General features: G+C 54.9%; 2 protein-coding genes across 7 annotated transcripts in view; both read left to right on the plus strand.

Annotated features, from left to right (window-relative positions):
* P2RY6 (pyrimidinergic receptor P2Y6) overlaps nucleotides 1-7,478 on the plus strand; it is a 42,927-nt gene extending 35,449 nt beyond the window's left edge. For all 6 annotated transcript variants that reach the window (XM_027039781.2, XM_053203654.1, XM_053203655.1 and 3 more), the window contains one exon: nucleotides 340-7,478. In XM_027039781.2, coding sequence (XP_026895582.1) covers nucleotides 374-1,360 — 987 coding nt within the window. In that variant the 5' untranslated portion in view covers nucleotides 340-373 and the 3' untranslated portion in view covers nucleotides 1,361-7,478. The remainder of the gene's footprint in view (nucleotides 1-339) is intronic.
* A 3,126-nt stretch (nucleotides 7,479-10,604) lies between these two features.
* ARHGEF17 (Rho guanine nucleotide exchange factor 17) overlaps nucleotides 10,605-26,938 on the plus strand; it is a 58,136-nt gene continuing 41,802 nt past the window's right edge. Inside the window, exon 1 of the mRNA XM_027039783.2 lies at nucleotides 10,605-14,216. Within this exon, the coding sequence (XP_026895584.1) occupies nucleotides 11,013-14,216 (3,204 nt within the window). The 5' untranslated portion in view covers nucleotides 10,605-11,012. The remainder of the gene's footprint in view (nucleotides 14,217-26,938) is intronic.

Consider the following 26,938-nt stretch of genomic DNA (forward strand, 5'->3'; position numbering starts at 1 on the left):
AAACTTTAAAAAAAAAAGATTTGGAACAAACAGACAAAAACCAAAAGTCTGTCAGTCTCCCCTTAAAGAGGAGACATTTGACTAGGGTTTTGAAGGCCAAATAGAAGTTCACCAGGAAGGTTGGTGGGAAATGAATATTATAGAAAGTGAGTTGGATTTTTCCCAAGCTTGAGCTTTATTGTATCCCAGGTTTCCTTAAAGTGAAGGCAGCGTGCGGTCTCCGTGGGGTAGTGAGTATCATAGATGGTTCAGGTGGAGATCAGGGCCCAGAGAGGGACAGGGGGCCTACCGGACGGTCAGTGAGTGTGGTTACTGACAGGTTTTGTGTTGCTTCCCTAGCCTCTGTGCATGCGGGAAGCATAATCGGGCAGCCATGGAGTGGGACAACGGGACAGGACAGGCCCTGGGCTCACCGCCCACCACCTGTGTCTACCAAGAGAACTTCAAGAGACTGCTACTGCCACCTGTGTACTCAGTGGTGCTGGCGGCCGGCCTGCCACTGAACGCCTGTGTCATTGCCCAGATCGGCACATCCCGCCGGGCCCTGACCCGCACGGCCGTGTACACCCTGAACCTGGCCCTGGCCGACCTGCTCTACGCCTGCTCCCTGCCCTTGCTCATCTACAACTATGCCCAAGGTGACCACTGGCCCTTTGGCGACCTTGCCTGCCGCCTGGTCCGCTTCCTGTTTTACGCCAACCTACACGGCAGCATCCTCTTCCTCACCTGCATCAGTTTCCAGCGCTACCTGGGCATCTGCCACCCACTGGCCCCCTGGCACAAGCGTGGGGGCCGCCGCGCCGCCTGGGTAGTGTGTGGGGCCGTGTGGCTGGCTGTGGCGACCCAGTGTCTGCCCACAGCCCTCTTTGCTGCCACAGGCGTCCAGCGTAACCGCACCGTCTGCTACGACCTGAGCCCGCCTGCCCTGGCCTCCCACTATATGCCCTACGGCATGGCCCTCACGGTCATCGGCTTTCTGCTGCCCTTTGCCGCCCTGCTGGCCTGCTACTGCCGCCTGGCTTACCATCTGTGCCGCCAGGACGGCCCAGCAGGGCCAGTGGCCCGGGAGCGGCGTGGCAAGGCAGCCCGTATGGCGGTGGTGGTGGCAGCCGCCTTTGCCGTCAGCTTCCTGCCCTTCCACATCACCAAGACAGCCTACCTGGCGGTGCGCTCTACATCTGGGGTCCCCTGCCCTGTGCTGGAGGCCTTTGCAGCTGCCTACAAAGTCACACGGCCCTTTGCCAGTGCCAACAGCGTGCTGGATCCCATTCTCTTCTACTTCACTCAGAAGAAGTTCCGCCGGAGGCCACATGAGCTGCTGCAGAAACTCACGGCCAAGTGGCAGCGACGGGGTCCCTGAGCCCACTGGGGACAAGGACACCTGGGGCCGTGGCGCCGGAAGCCCCACCAACCCCAAACTGTGCAGAGAATTAGAGCTTAGCTCAGCTGGGCATGGAGTGAGGTCGCCCCACAGACTCCAAAATCTCAACCAATGACTATTTATTGAGCTCTTTCTCTGGACTGGGCCGTGTGGGCACAGAGAGACAAGCTCGGACCTGGCTCTCCAGAAGGTCCCAGTCAGCCCTGGAGAGGTAGGGAAGCCATGTTAAGCTGCTCACAAAAATGGCGTGTGACATGCACTGTAATTGAGGAGCATGCCGAATGTTTTGGAGTCACAAATAAAGGGAGTGAGGGAAGATGGGAGGAGGAAGTGAGGGCTTCTGGAAAGGAGCATTTGAGCTGGATTTTGAGGGATGAATATGAGCTCTCTGGAGGTATGTGATGTTCCATTCATTCAGCAAAACTTTACCTACACCTTGTGCTTGGGCCTGGGTTGATTCCAGCGCCCCAGGAGAACAAGTCCCAGCTCTGCCCCATATAGGCTCCCAACTACTGGATATACTGACATTTGACAAAGTGATGTCAAAGCTGTGACAGAGGGAAGCATGGCTGGCGGGGAGGGGTGAACAGAGGATACCCATGATCCAGTCCAAGGAGTCAGGAAAGATTTCTCAGGGCGGGGCTGGGGGGCATCTGAACCAGATGTTGAGGGTTGAGTGGCAGGTCAGCAAATGGAAGTGGGGAGCATGTTCACCAAGCCTGGGATGGCCCTAATCTAGACTCTGCGCTGGAGGAGATGCGTGGAGAGCTGGAGTGGGGGGCAGGCATATGGTCTGCTGTGTGGTGTGAAAGTTGAGAAAACAAAAGCTGTCCCATGGCCACCCTTCAGGCTGTGGGGGCTGAGCAGAGGGAAGAATCAGGGAGCACTTCTTCAAAGAGTGGAGCTTAAGCCAGGGAGGAATCCAAAAGACAGAGAGAAGGAGGCTGCTCCTGATGGAAGGCACTGGCTGCATAAAACCCAGAGGCAGAGACCTGTTGAATCTGGCTGCAAATCAATAGTGAGTTTCAGTTAAGTCCAAGAGGGGATGGACTGGGTGGGACCAGAGCATTGAATGCCAGGAAGAGCCCCAGACCCCACCTCTCCTCCACCTATCTCTTCGCATGGGCCTCTTTCAGCCTCAGGGTATCCTGAGTGCCTGAGGAACCCTCCACCAGGCCCCCCCCCCCAAGTGAAGGGAAATAGCCCTTCAATATTGCTTCATTCTAGAAGGAGAAGTCAACTTGAAGAGACTCAGGGCCATGCCAGGGCTACCAGGAGGCTGCCACATGGAGGTGCAGAAGTCCTGTGGCCAGTCTCAAGACAGACTGTTCCATGGGTTCTGCTCCTGCCCTCTCACCTTCATCGTTCTGGCCTGTGGGTGCCTGGGAGGCTGCTGGAGGCCATCTCACAGGGGCATCTCAAACACAGACCTGAGCCTTCAAAAGCTTTGGAAAGGCATCTTCACTGAAGGTCTCTGAGAAGACAGCCAAGGGATTCTGCCACATAAGGCCTCTTTACCTGCTCTCCCCACCCACCCCTCCTTTCGGCCCCACCCACACAGCTCCTCACCCTCTCTGCTCCTTTTCCTCATATCTCCACACACACCCCCACCGGACCCCCCCTCACTTCTCCTCCATTCCTTATTCCTTCCTCCCAGGTCCCAGCTTTCCACCTGTAGAACAATTTCACCTGCCCTTGGCTGCTAGTATACCACTCAGACCCTGTACCCGAACCAGCCTTGACAAAGAGTCTACCTTCTTAGAGGGTAGAGCCGAGAGAGGGCAGGGCATAGGGACAGGGCAGGGAGGGGAAAGACTGTATAGCTTACTCAGCATTTTCCTTTTAGCCCTGTCTAATCTCCAAGGCTGTTGGGCAATGGGGGCATTCAGAGAAGGGCTCTGCGGGAGTTAAACTCCATAGTAATGTTGGAAGTGTGCTTGCAGCTGTCTGAGGAAGTGGGAAAACCGGGCCCAAACCATCTTGGGAACCCATCAAAAGTGCCCTTGCTGAAGAGGTTGATGATAATTTGGACAGAAGGGACTTTGATTCTTTGGGTCACAGGGAAGAGATGTGAGGAAATGTCAGAAGATGTATATTCCCAACACAATGCAATGTCCTGCCAAGTAGTACAGATGATGCTTGCCTTGCATCTTGTTGAGAGTCTGAGATGAGACTCTTCAGTTGCCTGTCATGGGGAAGTAGGGCAGCAGGAGAGCGGAAGGCAGAGGGCCTCTGCCCACAGTGCCCAGAGCATCCCAGATGACTGTCCTAGCAGACTGCCGAGAATGGTGACCCTTTCTTTGGTTACTTTTCCAAGAGTGAACATTGTGGACCACAGGTAAATTCCATTTCCAGCATCCCTTCGCAAGGCAGAACAGCATAAAGGGTGGAAACTGCAGACCCAGCTCAACCTGAGCGTGTATCTTGGCTCTACCACTTACTAGTTATGTTACTCTGGGCAAGTTATGTAGCCTCTTTGTACCGTAACTTCCCAGGCTATAAAATGGGAATGATGATGCTATCTGTCTTGCAAAGTGGTTGTGAGGATTAATACGTGCAAAGCACTCAGAGTAATGCCGAAACACAGTAAGCGTGCAATGAGTGTTGCTATTGTAATGACTTTGCCTTTTGTGCACACAAGTTCCTCCAGTCTCTCTCTCTAGGAATTTGCCTAGGAAGTTTCTAAACAAGGGGCTCTGAGCAAGGGATTTCTCCTTCCTTCACCTGGGGAGGCAGCTGGTCTTTTAAGAAAAAAAACCCCGCACACTTTTTTTTTCCCTTCAGAACGAGGGTCATAATCCATGAGCCCCATCTATCTACTCCTACAAGAAGGAAAAGCCATTTAGTAATGCCAGTACGAGAGACTCCCGAGTGCCATTTGGGGAGCTTGAATTTCCCCCCTTCATTCTCCCTCCTTTTGTCCCCCTCCCCTAATCTCTCTCCTCACTTTAACCCAGAGCACACCCGGGGATAGGGGCTTCAGCTGGGGATGTCTGCTCACTGGGGTAAAGACAGAGGAGACATGGACGAAGGTGTGGAGGTAGAGTGTGGTGAGGGGTGGGGGAGCATGTGGGTTCACAGGGGTCCAAGGTGATGCTCTGGGCTTGAGGAAGATTTCCTGGGGTGTAGCAGTGCAGCTGGGGCTTGAAGGATGGCCATAATTAGACTGAAGAAGAGAGGGCAAGTTTGTTCTGGTGTGGGGAACAGCACAGCCCAAGGCGTAGAGGCTGTTGGAGGAAAGATAGCAAGAGATTAGGCTGGAGAGTTGGCAGGGCTGGAGAGTAAAAGGCTTGGTGCCAGCCCAGGGGAGCACCGGGGAGCCACAACAATGACAGCAGTGGCCATTTGTTGGGCTCTGCACGTCCTGGGCACATGCAGTGTGCTGTACACACGTTTTCTCACTTAATCTTTACAATACCTCCAATTACAGATGGGGATACTGAGGCCCAGATGTGAGAATTGACCTGTGAAGGTCACACAGTCTTTCTCTAACCCAGATACTAGATGCCCCCCTTGCCTTACTCGACCTGCCTTGCTTCCCTTTCCTTTTATGACGTGCCTTTCAAGTGCCCACCTGCTTCAGCCAGTGCCAGTAACTGGGGATCCCCCTAGGAAGTTGTAACAGAGACGGCTAAGTGCCAACTGCAGTATTAACTCTCCTTTAATTGGGCACAAGTTCTCCTAGGATGAAAACTTCATTTCCCAGCCTTACTTGCAGCTAGGCACGACCAGGTATCTTAATCCTGGACAGTGGGATATAAGCAAAGTGGCCTACAGCAGTTTAACACAGGAAGGGGATGAAGGTCTTTAAAAGATAGGTGGGGTCTGTCCTTTGCCTCCCCTCCCTTCTTGCTGCTTACAATGGGGGCCTCACAGCTGGGGCACCATCTTGGACCATGAGAAACAGCTTGGGTTTCTGACCATTCCAGTTTGGGGCCACCTGAATTTGGACTTTTGCACAAGAGGGAAATAAATGTCTATCTTTTTTAAGCCACGAGTTTTTCAGGCCTTTGTTACCACAGCCAAAACAAGTCCCTCTACTTCGCTCCTATCCTGAGATGGTGGACCTAGAGGGAGGCCAGGCAGTGTCCTGGACTGGGGTGGGGGCAGGGTCCAGCTTGATAACAAGGCCTCAACCTGGGTGGGAGCTAGGACTCAGCAGGGTCTGGAGATACCCAGGAAGGCTTCTTAGAGAATTGCAAAACTTGGGGAGTGGTCATGGTGCTTTTGGCTTGAGGCCTGAGGCCAAGGGGGTAGATGGGTTTCCTGAGGGACAGAGTAGGAAGGGAGGGCCTGGAGAGAACCCTGGGAACTTCATTAGGGGGCTGGGCAGGAGGAGGAGCCAGAGAGGTGAAAGGTCAAAGCCTAGGGGTTTCTGAATGATGGTGGCAGTGGAGGTGTTTGAATGAGGGAGTAGCAGGAAGGGAGGAAGTGGAGGTGATGGGTGGAGAAGAAAAGAGAGAAGAAGGCTCCCAGGGAGGCCTGGTCCAGGGAGGGCACTTCCATGACAGGAGGCATATGAGTTGGCTGTTGTAGGTTGAGTACAGGGGCAGGGCCAAAGATGGAAGAGCCAGAGAATCAGGAACCAGGGCTTGTCCTTTCTAATGTGGAAAAGCCCAGGGGCACTGGATCTGTCCTAGGAATAGATGCAGCTTGCTCCTCCCTCCTTCATTCATTCTTCCACACACATTCTCTATACTCCTCCAAGATGGCTATGGGAACACAGAGGCAGCTCTGACCCAGACCCTATCCTCAGAAAGAACCTGGGGGTGAGAGTAGGGGTGCAGACAAGGAAACTGGCAGTTCATCCAGTAAACAACATTTATTGAGCACCTACTATGAGCCAGGCATCATGCTGAGCAGTGGGTCCCTGCCCTGAGCGAGCTTCTCATCTGATGAAACAGAAAGACAATAATGAAATAAATATATACCCTGGATCATTACAGCTGGGAGGAGAGCTCAGAAGAACATAACAAGAGCTAAGGCCTCACTGGGGAGACTATAAGCTCATGTAATGGTCAGGAGCTGAGAGATGATGGGGACCAGGGGTTTTGTGACTCAGCATAAGGGGCAGAGGTTTCTTAGCTGAAGCCCAATGGTCTCAGAAGGTATCAGCTCAGTGCAAAAGGGCTGTTATTGACTCTGACTCTGAACAAGCCCATTCACTTCTCTAAGTTTCTGTTTCCTTACATATAAAACAATGATAATACTACCAGCCCTCCCTAAGCCACCCTATTGAGCATGGAAAAGTTAGAGCAGAATTTTCATAAAGTACAAAAAAGTATAATAACCCAATAGAAGAGGCACAAACTGGCATTTCACGTAAAAGGAAACACAGATAATAAAATAAAAACACACAGAGCGATATTCGATCCTAGCTTGACAATGCCTCCTGGATGTTGAGTAGTCACATGGCCTGTTACCCTGAGCTCTCCTGCGCATGTGCTCCTGGAGTCGTGCACAATGCTCAGAGCAGCACTATTTGCAAGAGCAAACACCTGCAAACACTAAAATATCCGTCCATGAGAGAGTGGATGAATAATACACTATGCTATATTCACACAATGGAATATTACACGCAGCCAGAATGCACTACATGGATGTGTGACGATATGGATAAACCTAAGCAGTATAATATTAAGTACAAAGTAATCTCAAAAAATTACACAGAGCAAGATGCCCTTTTGTAACAACTAAAATGAAAATATATACTTTGAAGGAATACACAGATGCAACAAAACTACACAAAAAGGAAAGCAAAGGAATGCTGAACACAGAAGGTAATGGTTATTATTCGGCGTGGTACGACAGCAGAAGAATGGGTGGTAGGGAACCTATATGATGAGATGTAGGACATTATCAAGGTCCTAGTTGTTTTGTGGTGGGAGCCAATTAAAGAAGTGGTGAGAATGTGTCATGAACTAAAGGTTATAAATAATCCAATACTGTCCACTTGAGGTCTAATTATACAGGAAAGGGGACAATCCCAGGTCATTTCTAATTAACTTGGGGATGGAGTCAGGAGTCAGATTCCCCCTAAGACAGTTCCTTCCTGGAGGTTATTGCTTCTTCTTTTTCTCTCTCTCACTCTCTCTCTCTCTCTTTTTATGTTTATTTTTGAAAGACAGAGAGAGAGACGAGCAGGGGAGTGGGGGAAGGGGAAAGGAGAGAGAGGGAGACAGAGGATCAAAAGCAGCCTCCACAGTGACAGCAGAGAGCCCAATATGGGGCTCGAACCCATGAACAGTGAGATCATGGCCTGAGCCTAAGGCAGATGCTTAACCAACTGAGCCACCCAGGTGGCCCCTGGAGGGCATTTCTTCTCAAGGTCCTCTCACTCCTTATCTTTCTCCCTCTTAAGTACCCAAGGCATGACTGTGACCATCACAACCTTCCTATCTTGATTTCTTCAAGGGTTTTATAGCCCCAATCTTGCTGGGCACCATGACTTATGGGTAGATGGGTTAATGTTTTCATTCCCCTTTCATAGGTGAGGGGCTTGAGGCCCAGAGGAAGGGAGTGACCTGCTGAGGGTCATCTGGCACATTTGTGAGGGTGCCTGCATTGGGCCCAGCTCTAGACTCCCAGAAATGTTCCCCTCTCCACCCTGGTGCCCAGTGGTCCCAGCAACCTCCTAGATGAGTCTTTGAAGGGCTAAAAACACCCAGGCACCCTCTGTACCTGGAAGATGACTTTGTCTCATCATGAATCAGAAGGTACTGAGGCTAGGAGGATTCGTGAGGTGCTGGAAGCAGCCAAGCCACTCTCTGCCTGGGTGAGTGTGCCACTGGGTGGTGGCCCAGCCTAGATCCTTAAATACCCTCCTCACCCCTCACCAAGGTGATTCCTGATCCAAAGGCCTCAGTCAGCCTACCTCAATGCCAAGCTTCAGGATGCTGAGGTGACCTGAGTCTCTGCATCTCTCCATCAGTTTGCCCATCTGTGATATGGGAATATAAACTTCTATTCCAGAAGTGATGTGAAGACAAAATATGACAGGATGTGAAAAAGTTTGGCAAAGTACAAATTTCAGATGGTAGGGACCATTGTTTTTGGAGGAGAGCAGTGTCTGTCAGGATGAGGGTCTCCCCCACCATAACAAAACTTTCCCCAAAGAGTAGAAAAGTATTTCAGAGGAAACAAGAATTTGACTTCAAATAGAGTCAGAGAGGCACTCTTGGGGAACTCTAGACCCACTCCTCACTTTTCAGATGAGGCAGCTGAGGCCCAGAAAAGTGTAAGCATATATCCAAAGTCACACAGCAAGGCAAGGGTAGAGAGGCACTAGGCCAGGCAGGATTCTCTTCCTTGCCATCAATTCCCCAGTGAAGGACAGAGGTCCTTTTGAGGCAGAGCTGAGACAAGGCTGAGGTGAGGAACTTATAGGAGGCTAGTCTCAACTCAAAGAGGAAGAGCATCCTCCCTACAGAGATTTCCCTCAACCGAGTCAATCCCTGACTGCCTTCCTGCTCTATGCCCATCCTTGCACCTCTCATCTGGGCCAGGGCCTCCTGCTTCCAGGGCCTGCCAGCCTAGTCAGACCCAGCCCTCTTTTGCTGAGGAGAGCATGAGTCAGACCAGACTATCCTCTGTTCCTGGGGCAGGTGAGCCCAGGCCCAAGAAGGAGGAGGAGACTGCTGGGGGCTCAAGGAGAGAGAACCCTCCTCTTTATCAGGGATCTGGGACCGGTGAAGACTGGAGGAGCAGGGCATTTAAAGCTCCTCAAATCTGAATTTGAGTCATACCAGGCACTGCCATTTCCTGACTTTGACAGTGGTCAAAATTGCATCTCCTTCATGACCAATAGAGAGGAAATATTTTCTCCCTCCAGGGTGGTTCGAGGATTAAATAAAAAGAATGAAATAATATTACCCATACATCCAACAATAACCCATGTTATTGTTTATGAACAAATAAACTCTCATTTGTTCATTCAAATGTTGAGGAGCTTCCTTGCATTGTAAGCTGGGCCCTGAGGATGAATGGCACATAGCAGAAGCAGGCGGGGGTGGGGAAGACCCCAGTACCCAGTACAATGAGAGACTTGCCGGACAAGGGCGGAGGTGGAAGGGGAGCTCAAGGGTTGGATCAGCTTGAAGCAGGAGAGGCGACCCACACCCTCTGTTAGGAGGGCGGAGGGCCACAGGTAGTCGTGTTGGTTTGGCAGTGGCAAGTCAAGGGCGTTTCCGTTGAAATTCGTTTTGCGTGTGAAGCAGAAGGGACTTTGCGAAGGGACTTGGTTTGAAACGGCTGAAGGGATTAGGAAAGGACTGAAAAGAAGTAAAGGAAAATGAAGTCTTCCAAACTCCCATTTTTGGTGATGGGTACCGCTTTACCTTTACCTGTCCTGTACTCCATGGGGGGGGGATCCGACCGATAGAGGGCGTAAGAGCCACGTATCACGGAGCTCAAGAGGAGGGGCGGGGCACAGGGCGGAGCAGCGAGGACAGGGGCCTCTGAGACGGCGGGGGCAGGTGGAGGGCAGTGCCTAGGGGTGGGCAGCTGGAAACATGAGGGGGATGGGGGCGTGGCCACAGAGGGTGGGGCACCTGGAGCGGCGTGGGAGGGTCAGAGCTGGCCTGGCAGCAGAGGTAAGAGGGGCGGGACGTTTGGGGGCAAGGGAGGCTGGACGGGCTCTCTGGGAGAGTGGGATTCACAGAGAAGGGCCCGGTGGGGGGCGTGGCCTGGGCGGGGTGAGGGGTGGGGCAGGGAGCGGCTAGCGCCCAGGTCTCCTGTGGCGCCTACTGCTCCCCCTGGCGGCGAGTCCCGCCCCCTTCCACCTGGAAGAGTTTCTGGGTGTACCTGAATGTCAGTGTGTACCAGTTTATGGGTCGGAAGTTGCCATGTTGGGGTTTCTTTGAGCAGAAGATGTTACCACACAAAAGCGTCTGAACCGCAGTGGGGGCGCAGCCCCGGCTGTATGTCAGAGGATCTGTCCACACTGAGAGCTTTCGCGTGCCGGAGGGAGTCCTTGGCGGGGCAGTTCGGCCTGCTGGGTTCCAGAGGGGCTCCTCTAGAGGGTTACTTCGGTCTGCAAGTGCTCAAGCAGTCTTGTTTCTCTTTCAGCTCCTCCCCGATTCCCTCCCCCCTAACTCCCGATTCCCAGCCTCGCGCGCGACCGGAGCCCACCCCCTCTTTTGGGCGCGAGGCCCCGCCTCCCGCCCCCTTTCCTCAGCCACAAAGTTTATTTGCAACAAAAGGGAGCGAGGAGCTAGCAGCCAAGAGGGAGGGAGCGGGAGCCGGAGCGGGAGCGCGAGGGGAGACAGGCAGGCCGGCTGGCGGGCACGGAGCCGAGGAGCAGAGCACTGGGATCCTGCCCGGACCGGGCCGGGCCGCGATGCTCCGAATCGCACCGGCCGAAGAGGGGGCCGGTCCTGGGGGTCGGCGCTGAGGCGGGAGGGACCGCGCTGGATGGAGCAGATGCCGCCCGCGGCCTCAGAAACTTGAGCCGCAGCAGATAAACCTCTGCTTGGGTCTCTGCGCCCTCTCCCCGCAAACCCCCTCACACTGCTGCTGCAGAACCCAGGCCTTCGGACCCCGGCTGCTGCGCTCCTTTCGCGGCGAGGGCGTGGGGGGGGGGGGTTGGCCACGGCTCCCCGAGGCCAGCCCCCCCAGAGTGAGTGCTGCCACCATGGCGGACGGGGCGCCCCGGCCCCCGCTCTATCGCAGCGTCTCGTTCAAACTGCTCGAACGCTGGAGCGGCGGGCCCGGACCGAGGGAGGAGGCCACGGACAGCCCCGGGCTGCGGCGCCGCGCCTCGTGCCGGCCGGCCGCGACCGTCCCGGGCCAGCCCTCCCGGCGCGTGTCCAAACTGGCGTCGGGGCCCCCGGCCGCCCCCGCGCAGCCGCGCCCGCTCCGCAGCCTCTCGCCGTCCGTGCGCCAGCTCTCCCGGCGCTTCGACGCGCCGCGCCTGGACGACGACCACTCCGGGGCACGAGACGGGGGCGTCTCCCCCGGGGCCGCGGAAGAAGCGGCGGAGGGTGCCGCGCGCGGGGCCTGGCCCAGCGTCACCGAGATGCGCAAGCTCTTCGGAGGCCCTGGCTCCAGGCGGCCCAGTGCTGACTCTGAGGCCTCGGGAACGCCCAGCCCCGACGGTGCCGTGTGGGAGCCTCCGGCCCGGGAGCCCCGGCAGCCACCGACGCCACCTCCTCGGACGTGCTTCCCCCTGGCTGGCCTGCGTTCCGCGCGGCCGCTGCCCGGCCCAGGGACCGAGGGGAGGAGGCAGCGGCAGCAGCAGCAGCAACAGGAGCGGGCGCAGCGTCCGGCGGATGGTTTACATTCTTGGCATAGCTTCTCCCAACCGCAGGCCGGGGCCCGGGCCTCCTGCTCCTGCTCCTCCTCCATCGCCTCCTCCTATCCTGTCAGCCGCAGCCGGGCTGCCAGCTCCAGCGAGGAGGAAGAGGAGGTCCCGCCGCCGCCGCCGCCCGGGGCTCAGAGTCCGGCCTACCACGGAGGCCACTCCTCGGGCAGTGAGGAGGACCAAGACGGTGAGGGTGGCCACCGCTGGGAAGGGAGGCCGGGACCCAGGCCTGGAAGCTCCTTCTTGGATAAGGACTGTAGGCCACACAGTTATGGGTTAAATCTTGGCAGCATGGACTCAGCAGGGGGAGCCAGGAGTCCTGAGCCCTCCAAATCTCCAAGAGCCCCTAGTGAAGAAGGACCCCGGGAGTGGGGTACTGGCTCGCCTCCCTGTGTACCAGGTCCTCAGGAGGGACTCCGGCCCATGTCTGACACTGTGGGGGGAGCTTTCCGCGTGGCCAAGGTGAGCTTTCCCGCATACCTAGCCAGCCCAGCAGGCTCCCATGGTAGCAGCCGATATTCCAGCACGGAGACCCTCAAGGATGAGGACCCATGGTCTAGTCGGGGTTCTGGGGGCTGGGGCATGTATCGCTCGCCTAGCTTTGGAGCTGGAGAAGGTCTCCTCCTAAGGCCCCAGCCTCGAACCCGCACCAAGGGACCTGTGGGCACCACGAGGGCATTGCGAGATGGAGGATTGGAGTTGGACAAGAGTCGGCAGCGGAAGTCCCTGTCGAATCCAGATATCGCCTCCGAGACCCTGACGCTGCTTAGTTTCCTTCGCTCAGACCTTTCAGAGCTGAGGGTCCGAAAACCCGGTGGGCGCCCCAATGATCTTGGGAGCAGCCCCTTGGATGGCAGAGACTCACCAGCAGCAGGCGGCCCCTGCGGACAACTTGGGCCCATGCCTGGCCCATCCGCAGCGTCACCTGGCAACCGGCCCACACTCAAAGACTTGACGGCCACTCTGCGGAGGGCAAAGTCTTTTACCTGCTCTGAGAAGCCTGTGGCCCGCCGCCTATCCCGCACCAGTGCCCTGAAGCCCAGCTCCTCTGAGCTCCTGCTGGCAGGCCCAAGTGCCGAGGAGGACCCACTACCCCTGGTTGTCCAAGATCAGTATGTGCAAGAGGCCCGTCAGGTTTTTGAGAAGATCCAGCGAATGGGTGCCCAGCAGGATGATGGAAGTGATATCCCCCCTGGAAGCCCTGACTGGGCAGGAGATATGACCCAAGGGCAGCGGTCCCAGGAGGAGCTCTCTGGCCCTGAGTCTAGCCTGACAGATGAGGGCATTGGGGCAGACCCTGAGCCTCCTGTTTCAGCTTTTTGCAGCCTGGGTACCACAGGGCTGTGGCGACCCCTTTCTTCATCCTCAGCCCAGACCAACCACCATGGCCCTGGGGCTGAAGATAGTCTGGGAGGGTGGGCCCTAGTGTCCCCTGATACCCCTCCCACACCAGGTGCCCTCCGCCGGAGACGGAAAATCCCACCTTCAGGCCCTGGTGGGACTGAACTGAGCAATGGAGAGGCCGGGGAGGCCTACAGGTCTCTGAGTGACCCAATTCCACAGCGCCACCGGGCTGCCACCTCTGAGGAGCCCTCTGGGTTCTCCGTGGATAGCAACCTTTTGGGCTCACTGAGCCCCAAGACAGGACTTCCAGCGACCCCACCTGTGGATGAGGGCTTGACCAGTGGCCACAGTGACTGGTCTGTGGGCAGTGAAGAGAGCAAGGGTTACCAGGAAGTTATTCAGAGTATTGTTCAGGGGCCTGGTGCCTTGGGGTGTGTGGCAGATGACAGGGTTGCTGGCAAAGCCCCCAAGAAGAAATCTCTGAGTGACCCCAGCCGCCGTGGGGAGCTGGCTGGGCCTGGATTTGAGGGCCCTGGAGGGGAGCCCATCCGAGAAGTTGAACCCATGCTGCCTCCATCTAGCAGTGAGCCCATTCTTGCAGAGCGGCAGGCAGAACCAGAAGAGCCCAGTCCTGCCAGGGGCCGGGCGCAGTCTGAAAGGGCCCTACTCAAGACCCCACCTGCCTCCTCCACTGCCCACCGTGACTTCCACCTTGACCCTAAACTGGCTGATGTTCTGTCCCCACGGCTCATCCGACGTGGTTCCAAGAAACGCCCAGCCCGGAGCAGTCATCAGGAACTACAGAGAGAGGAAGGCAATGAGGACCAAACTAACAGCCTGTCTCGGGCCCGACCGTCCTCCAAACACGTTCGCCACGCGAGTGTGCCCGCCACCTTCACACCTATTGTGGTACCTGAGCCACCGACTTCCGTTGGCCCCCCTGTGGCTGTGCCAGAGCCCATGGGCTTCCCTGCCAGAGCCCACTCCACATTGCAGGCACCATCACTCGAGGATGTCACTAAGCAGTATATGCTGACCCTCCACCCTGGTGAGGTTCCTGCCCCAGTACCGGTGGATATGCCTTGCTTGACCCCTGTTGTACCGCCCTCTGCTGAGGCCAAGTCCCCTGAGGCAGCCAGGGCTCCACATGAGCCTGTCCCAGCCAGCAAGTGCTGCAGCAAGCCACAGGTGGTGAGTCCTTTGTTGGGTGCTTTAGGGGTGGGGCCAGAGAAGGGCCATGGGCACTGACTTACACAGGAGCCTTTTGAGTGTGCTCATTAGGTAGGTGCCCAGGTCTAAGGGGGCTTCTCTGGTCCTGGAAGTGCCCAGATAGTTTTAAGAATGTTAAAATGTGTAGACACAGGGCTCCTGTCTACTCAGGCCCCAAAGGCTTGTGCGGGTGCTGATGTCAAAAGTTCTTGTCTGCTTCAAGGTATTCTTGGTGATAATTACAAAAGGTTTAATCTAGTCCTTAGCTATTTCTCAGGGATTGGTTTTAGAGATTCCTGTCTGATTCTTTTTTATAAATACCCAAGGAGGTGTGAGAGTCTTTCCTGAGTCTTAATGCCCTATCGGCCAGGCCCTTTCTAGGATGTTAGGGTTTGGGGCCCACAGCTGACATAGGTCTGTACTTCCTCATGTGGTTCTTCTGTGGCAGATCAAAATGTAGGTTTGTTCCTGGGCCTGGGAGAATTGGAGAGGTACAGGCATTACTGATGGAGGAGCAAAGAAGATTCCATAAAGTACACTGGTGGCCCTGGCCTTTCTCTGTGACTCAACCTCTCCATCTGTAAAATCACGGATTGTGGACAAGGTGCTACTTGTCTCCATCCAGCTGGTGCTGCACAAATTTGACAGTTCATAGGTTGGAGTTGAGGCCCTCTTGGTGCCTGCGGTCTGCCAGAACCTCTTCTGTTTAGAGTGGGGGCTTGTAGGGGAGGGCAGGGACAGAGAAAAGGCTGCTGAAGCTCAGCAGACAGGGGCCTTGAGAGAGTTTGGGAGTGGTTTCAGCGCCCACAGGCAGGGCTGCCTCTCTGGGTCAGGGTGGGAGCACTGTTCCGCCATCCTGCCAGCTCTCATCTCTCCCACCCCACCCCCTTTCTGGTGACTGAAATGCTTCCCCCTTCCTCTGCCAGACCCCAAGCCCTGGGGACTCAATCTTTCTGAGGGCTCTCCTTCTGCCTTCAGATGTTCCTGGAGTTTTGGCTGTGGGTTTAAATAAGTTCTAGGTGTCATGATGCCCTGTCATCTGACTTAGAAGCTAGATTCTGGGTGTTGGGTTCTGGGCCTAGTGTGGGGATGGCTCAGGGTTATTTCAACCATGGCCTGCATTCCCACTGTGTTGTGGGCCTGTGTGAAGAGCCTGGAAACCCTAAACCCTGGACTAATTTGGTCACTCCCAGTTCCCAGCACTCTCACGGCCCCTCTGAACTCTTTCTTTGTTTCCCTTTCCTTGTCTCTGTTTCCCCCTGGTCCTGGCTCTGGTGTCTCTCACAGAGACCACAGAGAGAGCCAGCAGGCAGGGAGTGGGGAAAAGGGAGCCTGGTAGGACAGCTCTGATGCCCCTAATTTCAGAGCCAGCTGTCTTTGGAACATAGGGGTGGGGGAGGGCATGAGCAAGGGCAGCTCCTGCCCAGGCCCCTTCCCCAGCTGCCTTTCCCATATAATTATCTCCTCTGGGAGCCTTGAAGGCTAAATTAGGGAAGAAGGCAGAAATGAACCAAGGGACTCAGGGAAACTGGTGGGGGTGGGGGTGGGGGTGGGGGAGATGCTCCTGAGAAGAAGCATTAAGACCCAGAGAGGAGGTGGGAGTTTTTGCAGAATAGGTGGCTTTTGGCCTGCCTTCCTTCATATTGTTTGCCTGTCCCACCCAACTTCGGCAAGAAGCTTAGCCCCCTCCACCACCATGTCTGTCCATAACACAGGCTTCTCCCTGTCCAGCATAGAGCCTCTCTCGGGCCTCCAAAGCTTCACCTACTCTAGCCCTCCCACTTTTGTAGACCCAGCTTGATGTCCCCTCTTGCCTTGTAGAGGAGAGAATGAGTGAGTCTGTCTTTGGAAGAGCAGAGTTTGAGCCTAGGCTCCAGATCCCATGTGGGCTAGGATCAGTCACACCCCTGCTCTATACCTCACTTTTCCCTTATGTAAAATGGGGGTAATGGTTTCTGTCTGGCAGGCTATTATACGGTGAGTGGCTGGTGTGATCACTTCCTCCCTGGGGGCAGGAGAGAGGGAAAAAACATGCTCCACTCCCCCCTCTGCCATGCCCGCAGCTCTTCTCAGTGACTGGCCTGGCTCTTCCTCCCTGCCCTCTACTGGTTTTTGAGCACAGGGCTGGGCACTCTGAGCCTCAGTATAACCTGGTAGACTTGAATTGGTTCAAAAGAGATTCACCATCCCCTAATTCCCCAACCTCTTCATAAAGCCTGGAGGTTCTCCTATCTGCTAGCCTCAATCCCTTCTGCTATCCCCTTCCTTCTGCCTCCAGGAAGATGGGGAGCAGCTGTTCACCCCCTCCTACTGGCCTCCATGGAGGAGACAATGTTCCCTTGTTTCAGGCCTGGGGCTCCAGTCACGCTCCCAGGGCTGTGGGTGGGGATGGTGTGGTGTGAGCTCCAGAATAAGAAGGGAAGAGAAGAGGCTTTCACACTTTGCTGATGAGGCAGAAACTAGGCTGAACCCAGCCAGGGGCTAACAGGAGAGTCCCTGGGGGGCAGAGGTGGCCCCTGACCCAACCCAGGCTTTGAGGAGTCCCTCAAACTCAGGTCTCTCCCAGCCCAGAGTCTCTATTTGCCCTCTGCATGGCATATCCCTATTGGGAGCAGGTGGCCTGGGTACCAGGCCTGGCTCAGCCTCTAACTTGCTCTGAGACGTGGACAGTCATCTTGGGCCTCGATTTTCCCATCTGTACAGTGGGATGTTAGACTCCGTGGTCTCGAAGCTCTGTAGGGAAGACAGCCTGCAGAGTGGTCAAGGGAAACAGGAAGTGTTGGAGTGTTGCTGGAAGAGAAAGAAAGCTCCGTGCAACAGCTGTGAGAGCCTAGGAGCCCAGGGAATGAGGAATAACTCGTGGTCATTTTGTTCTCTGAACACCTGCTTGCGTATCTGCTGGGAGCAGGCAGAGCTGTTGGAGCCGCCGTGCCCTGCCCTGCCACACCCCTTGTCATTTCCACTTACACCCACAATAGCCTGGATGATCAGACTCTTCACTCCAGTGCTTCCCCTACCCTGGCCTTCAAGTACTGAGTCTTGTAGCCCAACTTTCTGCCCTCAGGTACTGATACCTGAACACATTTGACAAATGTGACAACTATAGCCCAGAAACAGGATACGACTTGTGTCTCAGAATCCTAGATGGATTGACTCACAGAATTTTAGCATACTGGACTAGCAGTTAACAGTGGCTAACATTTATTAAGTGCTTACTATATGCCAGATACTCGGAATGTTTCATTCTTCAGATGTGGAAACTGTGAGAATCTTCCAGTGCTGGATTCTTTGAATTGCAGACTGTTAGATTCCCACCGAGTCCTAGAATGTCAGTGTCTTAGAGGTGAAGGAGCCAAAGGGATCTCTGTTTCTTGGTGGGACTGGCCTGCCATCTGAGTAAGGGGTGTACAGTCAGGGGGTACCTGGGGCGTGTCACCTGCATACCCCTAATAGCCTGAACACCTTCCCGGTGGTTATTTAATTCACTGGGACCTGGAGGTGGAGTGGAACGAACTTTGAGACTCAGTTCTGAGAACACTGGGTCTAAGGTCACATGGCAAGGCAAGCCACAGCTGGGCCCAAGCACCAAACCCCTGCCCCAACAGACATGCCTCCCCCACCACCCCACCCCGGCTTGTCCGACTTGCCCGGCTGCAGCCCTTCATCACCTTCCTTCTCTCTGTGTCCTCTTGGCAGGGAACCCATGGGGGTGGGAGTTCTCTCTTTTCCCTCCTTGGCTCTTTGCTGTGATTTTTCCATGGAAACTGGTTCTGGGAGGGGAGGCAATTAGGACATTTGGAGTTCTGAGCGATACCAAATATCTATAATTAAATGTCTTGTCACCCAGAGGAGAGTGGGATGGGGAGGGCAGGCAGAGGGCGGTCCCTTTCTTCTGTTTATTCCCCCCTCTCCCACCCCCAAGTCCCCCCCCCCCCCCTGCCGTCCCTGGCCGACTCCTTCCTAAGGGCCCTGGACTATTGGAGGGAGTACAGTCCAGGAATGGGTCCCCCACCAAGAATGGAAGAGTTGGGGGATGGACCAGGGTTGAGTCTGACATTTTTCAGCCCCACATTTCCAGGACCAGCTGGGTTTGGGAGGCTCTGTCCCCAGCACCCTCCCAGTGTAGGGACTTGCCCTTCCTGCTTCATTCCTTTCCATCTGTGATCTCAGGCTATACATGCTGCCCCACGGTGGGGTGGAGGCACCCCCAGGCCTGGGGAACCAGACACTCAGACCATTCAGAATCTAAAAGCAGACTTAAGAGACTGAAGGATGTTGAAGAACTGGTCTGGGGGCTGGCAGGGGAGACTTCTTAGAGGTGGCTATGCCTGGAGCCTGGCCTTGAAAACTGGAAGAATCTGTATAGCCAGAGAAGAGAGGGAGGGGTTCTAGGAGGAGAAGAGCACAGTGATGAGCAAAGTCTAGGAGACAGGAAAGACATGACAGGTTGTGTGTGGTAGGAGTTTCTATCAGAGACTTGGGTGACCCATGATAAAGCAATGCATTCATCCCTTTAACAAATACTTACTGAGCTCCTAGACATACCAGGCACCCTCCGGGGCCCTGAGGACACAGTAGCAAACAAAACAAAGTCCTGGCCTCATGAAGCTTCCAGACTAGTGAGGAGACCTCACTAGGGGCTGGGGAGCAAAAGAAAGTAGGTTAAGGGAGCAGAGAATGACAGGGAGAAGGTACTATTTCAATTTTTTAAAAAAAATATTTTTATTGATTTTTGAGACAGAGACAAAGCATGAGCAGGGGAGGGGCAGAGAGAGAGGGAGACACAGAAACCGAAGCAGGCTCCAGGCTCTGAGCTGTCAGCACAACACGGGACTCGAACTCACAGACTGTGAGATCATGGCCTGAGCTGAAGTCAGATGCTTAACTGACTGAGCCACCCAGGCGCCCCGAGAGGGTACTATTTTAGATCAAGAAGTCTGGGAAAGCCTCTCTCAGGAAGTGAGATTTGAGCAGAGGCCTGGAGGAAGTGAGAGAGCAAACCAGCTAGCCGTCTCAGGGAAAGTACATTCTGGGCAGAGAAGAACAGCAAGTGCAAAAGCCCCGAGGCAGAAGCGTGTTTGAGAAGTTATCCAGAGGACTGTGTGGATGGAGCAAAGTAGGAGATGAGGTCAGAGAGGTCAGGGAGGGTGGAAGTGGGTCAGGGTTGAGGTAGATCTCATAGGCCAATAGGAGGACTTCAGCATTTACTCGAAGTGAGACAGGGCAGGCACCTTGGGAAGGTTGTGAGTAGAGCAGTGACCTGATCCGACTTAGGCTTTCACAGGTCTGCTCTGGCTGCTCTGTCGGGGCCCACGGTGGAAGCAGGGAGGCCAGTAAGGAGGCCACTGGAATATCTGGGTGAGAGCTGATGGTGGCTTAGGCTGGGACAGAGGTGGTGGGGTAGTGGGTTTCTGCTGCAGCCCAAAGGGTTTTGTGAGGGACTGGATCCCAGCGTTCAAAGTGAACACAGAGCTACTGTGGCACCCATTGCTGGGCAGTGTGTGAGGGATTGATTAGGGTGGGGAGGGGGAAGTCGATAAAGTCCCCAGGGTGTACTGGGGCTGTAGGCTGCACTGACTGCCCCCTGCAGACCTACATTGGCTTGGTTCAAAACATAGGAGAGGGGAACCACCACAGGGCCGTAATGAGGACAGCCACAGTGCCATATCCCACTGGTGTCTCCTCTACAGCCACCATGACACCCATCAGCTCCAGCTTGCATTTTCCTGAGACCGGGAGCTCATGCCACCCCATCTGGTCCTCCAGCTAGGTGGGCATTGCCATGGTCCCAATATATGGATGAAGAAGCAGGCCCAGAGTGGACAGAGGTTGGCCTAAATGCCCTGTGGCTCAAGTATGGGATTTGGCTCCAGGTATCCTGACTCCCAGGCCATATGTTGGCCCCACAGAGTTCCCACTGAGCAGAGTTGGCTGGAATGGCTGTGTTAGGGTGGGGGAAGGGAGAGCCCATGTTTCCCAGAAAGGCTTGAAGCCCTGGCGTACTTATTGGGAAATGTGCCCAGGCAGCCTGGCGCCTTGCTGGCAGGCCCTAAAACACGGTCTCTGGGTCTCCTGGGAAGCAAGAGCCTATTGGAGCCAATGCCCCCGCCATGGGAGTTGATCCTCTCCCCCCACTTCCACCCTAAGCCTCTGGGGCATTCTAGGGGTGGACTGAGGCAGAGGAAAACTGCCAGGCTGCTGGGCCCTGGGCAGTGAGTGAGCCCCAGCCCATGACATGCAGGGGCCTGGAGCCCCAGCCAGGGTATCTGAGCTCCAAGAGGGGCATCCATGACCTCCCCCTCCAGTAGCTGTGGGAGGTCACCAGGAATGACTTGGTAGCACATAGAGGCTGCACTAGGGGTCAGGAGATGGATTCTAGTCTTAGCCTCTCCATTTTCCTGGTGTGTGGCCTTAAATAAGTCCCTTCCCACCAGAGCCACAGATTCCTCCATGCTCTTGGGCACAAGGATAAAACCTCCCCACAGGGCTGTTGGCAGGGGCAATAGCTTTCCTCAGTAGATCCCAGTTTGTAGACTGAAGTGCCATTAGGCTGCTGAGGAGACTGAGGCTAAGTGGGGCTGGGCCTCACCAGGTCCAGCCCCCAAGGCCTTTTCCTTGCCACCAGCTGCTGTTCCAGGCTCCGCCACACACACAGATGAGGCTCTACCCACACTTGTGGCAAACTGGGGGGCTTAGTCTGGGGTGATGCTGTTGCTGCCGGTATTTTAAAAGTTGGTCCAGGGCATGGGGCCGTCCCTGGGCTCTGAGACTCTCCCTAGGCAGGGAGAGAGTGCGTGCGGAATCTACACAGGCACCTGAGGTCAGAGGGACATGAGCTGATTCCAGTCTAGGCTGGCAGACAGGTGGTATATTGGTTTCCTGTTGCTGCTGTGGCAAATTACTACACATTTAGTGCTCAAAATGATACAAATATTATCTTACAGTCCTGGAGATCAGAAGAAATGGGTTTCACTGGGCTAAAAATTAAGGTGTTAATAAGGCTGTGTTTCTTCTAGAAGCTTTAGGGGAAAACCCATTTCCTTGCCTTTTGCAGCTTATCGTGTCTGCTAGAATTTCTTGTCTTGTGGCCCCTTCCTCCTTCTTCAAAGCCAGAAGCATCACACCTTCAAATCTTTCTCTCACTCTATACCTCCTGCCTTACTCTCATAAGGACACTGGTGATTACTTTCGGCCCACTTAGATCATGCAGGAGAATTTCCTCATCTCAAAATCCTTAATCACATCTGCAAAATCCCTTTTGCTGTGACAGGTAACATATTCACAGGTTCCAAGGATTAGGACATGGACATCTTTGGGAGTCATTATTCTGCCCACAACAGGTGGACAGAGGGGCCAGGCTGTTGGTTCCTGAGACCAAATCCCCTGTAGGTGCTGGGCATGAGGCAGAGCCTCCGAACACAGGCCCACTACATCTATTGTACATTCATTTCTTCCGATGTTCATTTGTCAATTGTCATTCATTCATTTTGCAGTCAATTGTTGAGACCCTTAATGGACAGTAGGAACACACAGGGAAAGCTGGGACATCATCCCTGCTTACCAACGCTTTTCAACAAGGGTGCTAGTCCCCTGAGGTGGATGGGGTCGAGAGGTTGGCTGAGCACTGGCCTGGTGGGAGAGGGACAAAAGTGGGTCACTTATGGATGGGCTTGGTTTTTAGGGGTTGCTGGCCCTGAGCTTGCTGACTAAAAATTGGGATGAAGCAGCTTCCAAGAAGGGCAGTTAGCAGAGGATTTAGAGGCAAGGCAAAGAGGGAAGTTGAGGGTCTAGGGAGGGAGTGGGAATTACATCTCTGTCAGGCTGCTCTAAGTGACCTTGGATGAGGAAGAGCTCCCTCACCTCGTGTGCCAGGAGCTCCATGTTGGGGATTGGTGACCTGGTGCTGTTGGACCAGAGGATCTGTCAGGTTCCTTCATGGCCTGAGAGGCTGAGGTGCTTCCCAGGACGTGGTATGTGGAGGGTAAGGACCACTGCCCAGATCCTTTCATCCCCCAGGCTGGCTTTGAGACCCAGGGCAAGCATTTACAGACTCCTCTGCATTGCCCCCTCACTCCCCCAAGGATTATTGTTGAGATTAAATGAAATCATGCCAAGAAGTCTTGACACATAGTAGGTGCTCAAGAAGTGTTAGTTCCTTCCCTCATGACTGAGAGGCTCAGATGTTAGGATTCTAAGATTCTAATAGACATTGACTCTGGAATGCTCAGCATCTCTTTCCAGCCATGAAGCAGAGGACAGAGCTCTGGACAGGAGAGCAGGTAGGGTCCTGACTGGGTAGGGTCAGTGGCCCAGTAGCCTGGGACTTTGGAGGAGGCAGGTGGGCAGAGAGAGAGGGGCTGGGTATTTGGGTGGAGTCCAGCTCCCCCTCTTCTTTTGTTACCTCCAGCTCCAAACTGGGAGGCTTAACAGAGCCAGAGCCCTCTCTGGTCAGAGCCCCAGACCCATTTGAACCTGCCTCTGAAGCAGGGTTCACAGCCCTTCCAAGCCAGGGGGTCTGACGGTCTATGTGCCTGGTGGGCTTTGGGGTTGGACTGATAAGGGTTGACATGTCAGAGTTGACTCTAACTCACTCATTGAGTGAAAACTAACAAGTCATTGTATCTCAGCTCTGAGCCTTAGTTGCCTGCCCTGTCAGTCCAGGACCCTAGATTTAGAAGCTCTCAGAACTGTGGCCACTTTAAGAGCATGTGCTTTTGAGATTGCCAGTTAAGAGTGTAGAATCTTGTGGTTTCAGGATGAAGGATTCTGTTTTTTTCCAGGAGTCCATACCTCTTAGCTTGATTTTGTTTGTACATTTGAGATGGTTACTTCTTGGTTCTGAGATTCTGGGGCCAAGGAGAGGCGGGGCAGGTCCTGGGCCAGTAGGGGAACTGTGTTGGAGGGGGCCAGGCTGAGGGAGCAAGCACCAGGTTGGTGTCTGTTTCCTGTTTATTGGTTCCCAGGGGGTGAGCAGGCCCTGCCCCAGAGCAGCATGGAGCAGGAGGGAGGGAGGGAGGCGGGCTTGGGGGAGGGGGGGGTGGTCCTGGCTGCCAGCCAGCCTCACAGTCTGGCCTTCTGGGACTGTTGAGACCCCTCCCCCTGAGCCCCCTTGAACAAACATCCAGTCCTTTCCCAGGACAGGGCACTGAAGGTCAAGGAGCAGATGTGGAAGGGAAGGGGTGGTAGGACAGGAAGGGACCCTTCCCCCCCGCACCCCCCCCCCCCCCGGCCCCTCAAAAATCCTACTGACTCCATCTTTCTTGGCTGCCTGTGTTACTGAAGTCTCACTTCTGGTTCCTCACTGTTCCCCTCTGTCTCTCCCTGTCTCCTTGGTGTGGGGCATAGTGGTGAGATGTCCAACTTCTTGGTAGGCTAGGAGGCAGGAAGAAGAAGAATAGGGACAGGGCCCTCAATGCCAGGAGGTCTGCCTGGAAGGATCTTTAGAAACCAGCGATGTCTTCTAACCATCCCTTACCCTAGCATTATTCAGAGGCGACGGGAAACTGAGGCCCAGCAAGGGGAGGGGTCTTGTCCAAGGTTGAGCCATAGTAGACCAGGAGCAGCAATCTGCCCTGTGCACCTCACTGCTGTTCCAACCCCAAACTTGGATTGCTGGGTGTAAGGGGGCACTGGGAATTCTTGAGGGGGAGGGTGGCATGGCTCACTTGGCATTTTAGGGAGTTGGACTAAATGAGGCAGGAAAAAGAAGCCTCAATACATGTCTGCAGAAAGGTCTCTGACCAGAGCACACAGGGAAAGGCTGTGTGTACAAGAGCCAGGTTGAAGGCCTTTGGTGCCAAGTTAAATGACCTGGGCTTTGTCCTGTGGGCAGTGGGGAACCATGAAAGCGTAGGAGCTAAGGAGAAGCAGTGCCAGATGGACACATTAAAAAACATCCCCTGGTTATGGACTGGAGAAAGCAGGTGATGAGAAGCCCAAGCTAAGGGGTACAGGTGATGTAGGGATGGAGAGAAAAGGATGACTAGGGAGATAATTTGGAGGTAAAATCTGGCAATTGAAATTTAGGCTCAGGGGCCCTGTTAGAAACTGGGGTGGTGGTGGAGGGGGGGGTAGTGGGGCCCATCTCCCTTATTTGAGTTAGAGAATGTGGCAGTGGAACAGAATGCAGGGTCATCTGAGCAGAGCAGACCATTCCTCTGCATTTGTAGAAGGGTAAGGGGGCTCTGAGCCAGCTCAGGTCTTTGCCGCTGTGCCCCATATACGTCCTATCTAACTTCAGTCCCTCCTGCTGCAGCGGAAGTGCCTGCTTCTCAGTGGGGTCACCAGAGAATAGCAGAGCTTCAGGCTACACCCCCAATCCCACTCCTTCTGGGAGTGGCCTGGGTAGGGAGCTTGGGGGGATGGGGAGAAGGGGCAGGCCTGTGCTGCCTTGCTAGCTATGACCCAAGACCAGTCACTCAGCCTCAGTCTCCCCATCTGTCAAGTGGGAATCCTAGATGTGGTGGAGTCCAGGAAAGCTCTGGACTGTGCAGGCTCTCGGGAGCTGGCAGTAGAGCAACTGGTGTGTGGACAGGCAGGCCATCTTGCTAGCAGTGCCTACAGTGGGGCCTACAGTCAGAGACAAAGTATCCTTGTGATATTTGTACCAGACTCCAAGACAAGTGCTGTTCTGTGGCCCTGCAGTCCTAGAGGCCTTCGTGGAGAATAGGGCAGGCTGTAGGGAGAGGAGTAACTCAGATTTGGGGCCTGATCTGAGCCTCAGTTTCTTCACCAGATGCCTAAGTACTCTTCTAGCTCCTTGCTGCGCCTGGGTCTCTTTTCCCCTCCTCCTGGACCAGAGCTTTCAGGCTTCTCCCCAAGGCCAGCGGGGGCGTTGCCTGGGGCGGGTGAGGAATTTCCGAGGGAACAGCTAAATTCAGCCCCGCACTAAAAATAGTCCTGGGCCTGGCCCCAAGGCTAGAGGAGGAGATGGGGGGGGGGGGGGGAGGGAGGGGGGCGGGGCAAGCCCTTATCCTGCCTGCCCCACCTCTTCACCTGGACCCAGGGCCTGGGCTGCGGAGGACCTCCTCCCTTGTCCACTTCTTACATCAGGCCTTTCCCTTACTGGAGCTCTGGGCTTTTTTCTCTCCTCCCTTCTCTGTCCTTCTCCCTGCCTTCCTCCCCCAGCCTCGCCCCTTCTGGCTGTGTCTCTTCTCTATATCTCCCTGCTTCTGACCGAGCCAGACAGAGGCCCCTGGCCAGGACCAGGCCTTCAGAAGAGGGCCTTGAATAGGGAGGTGTCCTCTTGGCATCCCAGCCTAAGTATCAGGAACCACCCCTGGCTCCACTCACAGATATTGCAACCCCTTTCTTCTGGGCGGGGCGGGGGCGGGGGAGGACAAAAGAACTCAAAGGTTCTGGGGTGTAGAGATGTGGGTGGAGCCCCTGGTTCATCCCGTAACCCAGTGCATGGTTCTGGTCAGGTGGCTCCACTCTTGCCAAACCCTCCTATTCCTGGCACACAGGGCATCAAAACACATTTATTAAATAAATGTCATGGAGAGAGTGGGGAAGGCAGGAGGAACAGAGCTGGGCCCTGCCCTTGGGGAGTTCCCAGGCTACTCTGAGCTCTTCCCACCCCCTAGATCCAGCCCTGTTTTGGCTCTGCCCCAGGGATCACAGGCCTGAGCATCCAGGCAGGTGAGAGCCGGCAGACGGGCAAAGGTGCTGTCCCAAGCCAGTACTGAGTTGGGGTGGGAGGGGGGAACTAGACACTGAGGCCCAGCAAAGGTGAGGTTCCTAGCTCAGGTCACAGAGCTCAGAAGGAGAGACATGGTGGTATTGGAGGCTAGCCTGGCCTCACTCCAATGCTGCAGGAGTGAATTTTGACTAATTTAGCAGGGAGATCAAGGAGGAAGTGGATGGAAAGTCTTAGGAGGTCTAGCCCACGGTATTTGACTGAATATAGCGCGACTCATGGCTGAGGAGTCACAGGTAGTGGTAGCAAAGCTTGTCAAGCTCTTCCTGTGTGCCAGGCACTGGTCTGAGCACTTTCCATGCATTCACTCATTTAATCTCACAACTACCTGTGGGGAGGTGCTATCATCCTTGTTTCTAGATGAGCCTGAGGCAAAGTGTGATAAAGTACTTTGCCTGGGTTAGGGAAGCTAAGTGGGGAATTGTTGTTGAAACCCAGACAATCAGGTTCCAGGATCCATGAACGTCACCCAGGCTCCTGGCTGGCAGGACTGCCTGGGTGGGCAGTGGTGCCATCACCAAGGTGACTATGTGGGAGGAGAGAGTGGATTCCACTTTGCACATAGGAAACCCACTGACTGGATTTACAGCACACAGTCCTAGCCCCAGGAACTAGCACATAGTGGTTGCTCAGTAAATACTAGTTGAATGGCTTACTTGCATATGAGGGCCCCTTGGGGTGCAAGAGGAGGTGATGGGCAGGCAGAGGGAATGAGTATTTCCTCCCACCACCTGCCCAGAGACCTTTCTCTTGGTGCTGGAGTGCAGCTGAGGTGGGTGCTGGGCTCCCTGCTTGTAGAGAAAGCTCTGGGTTGGAAGGGCGCTGAGATGAGCAACAGGCAGGGGAAGGAGGGGTGGGTAGGGGCAGGCCAGGCAGTGCTGGCGCAGTCCCGCCTGCAGTATCTGGAAAGCAGATCTCTTGGGCCATGGCCGGCGTGACTCAAATGGAGACAAAAAAACCTTCCATATTTGGACAAAGAGCCCAGAGAGGCCCGGACCCGCAGCCA

The sequence above is a fragment of the Acinonyx jubatus genome, chromosome D1, assembly GCF_027475565.1.
Source record: "Acinonyx jubatus isolate Ajub_Pintada_27869175 chromosome D1, VMU_Ajub_asm_v1.0, whole genome shotgun sequence".
Classification (NCBI taxonomy): domain Eukaryota; kingdom Metazoa; phylum Chordata; class Mammalia; order Carnivora; family Felidae; genus Acinonyx; species Acinonyx jubatus.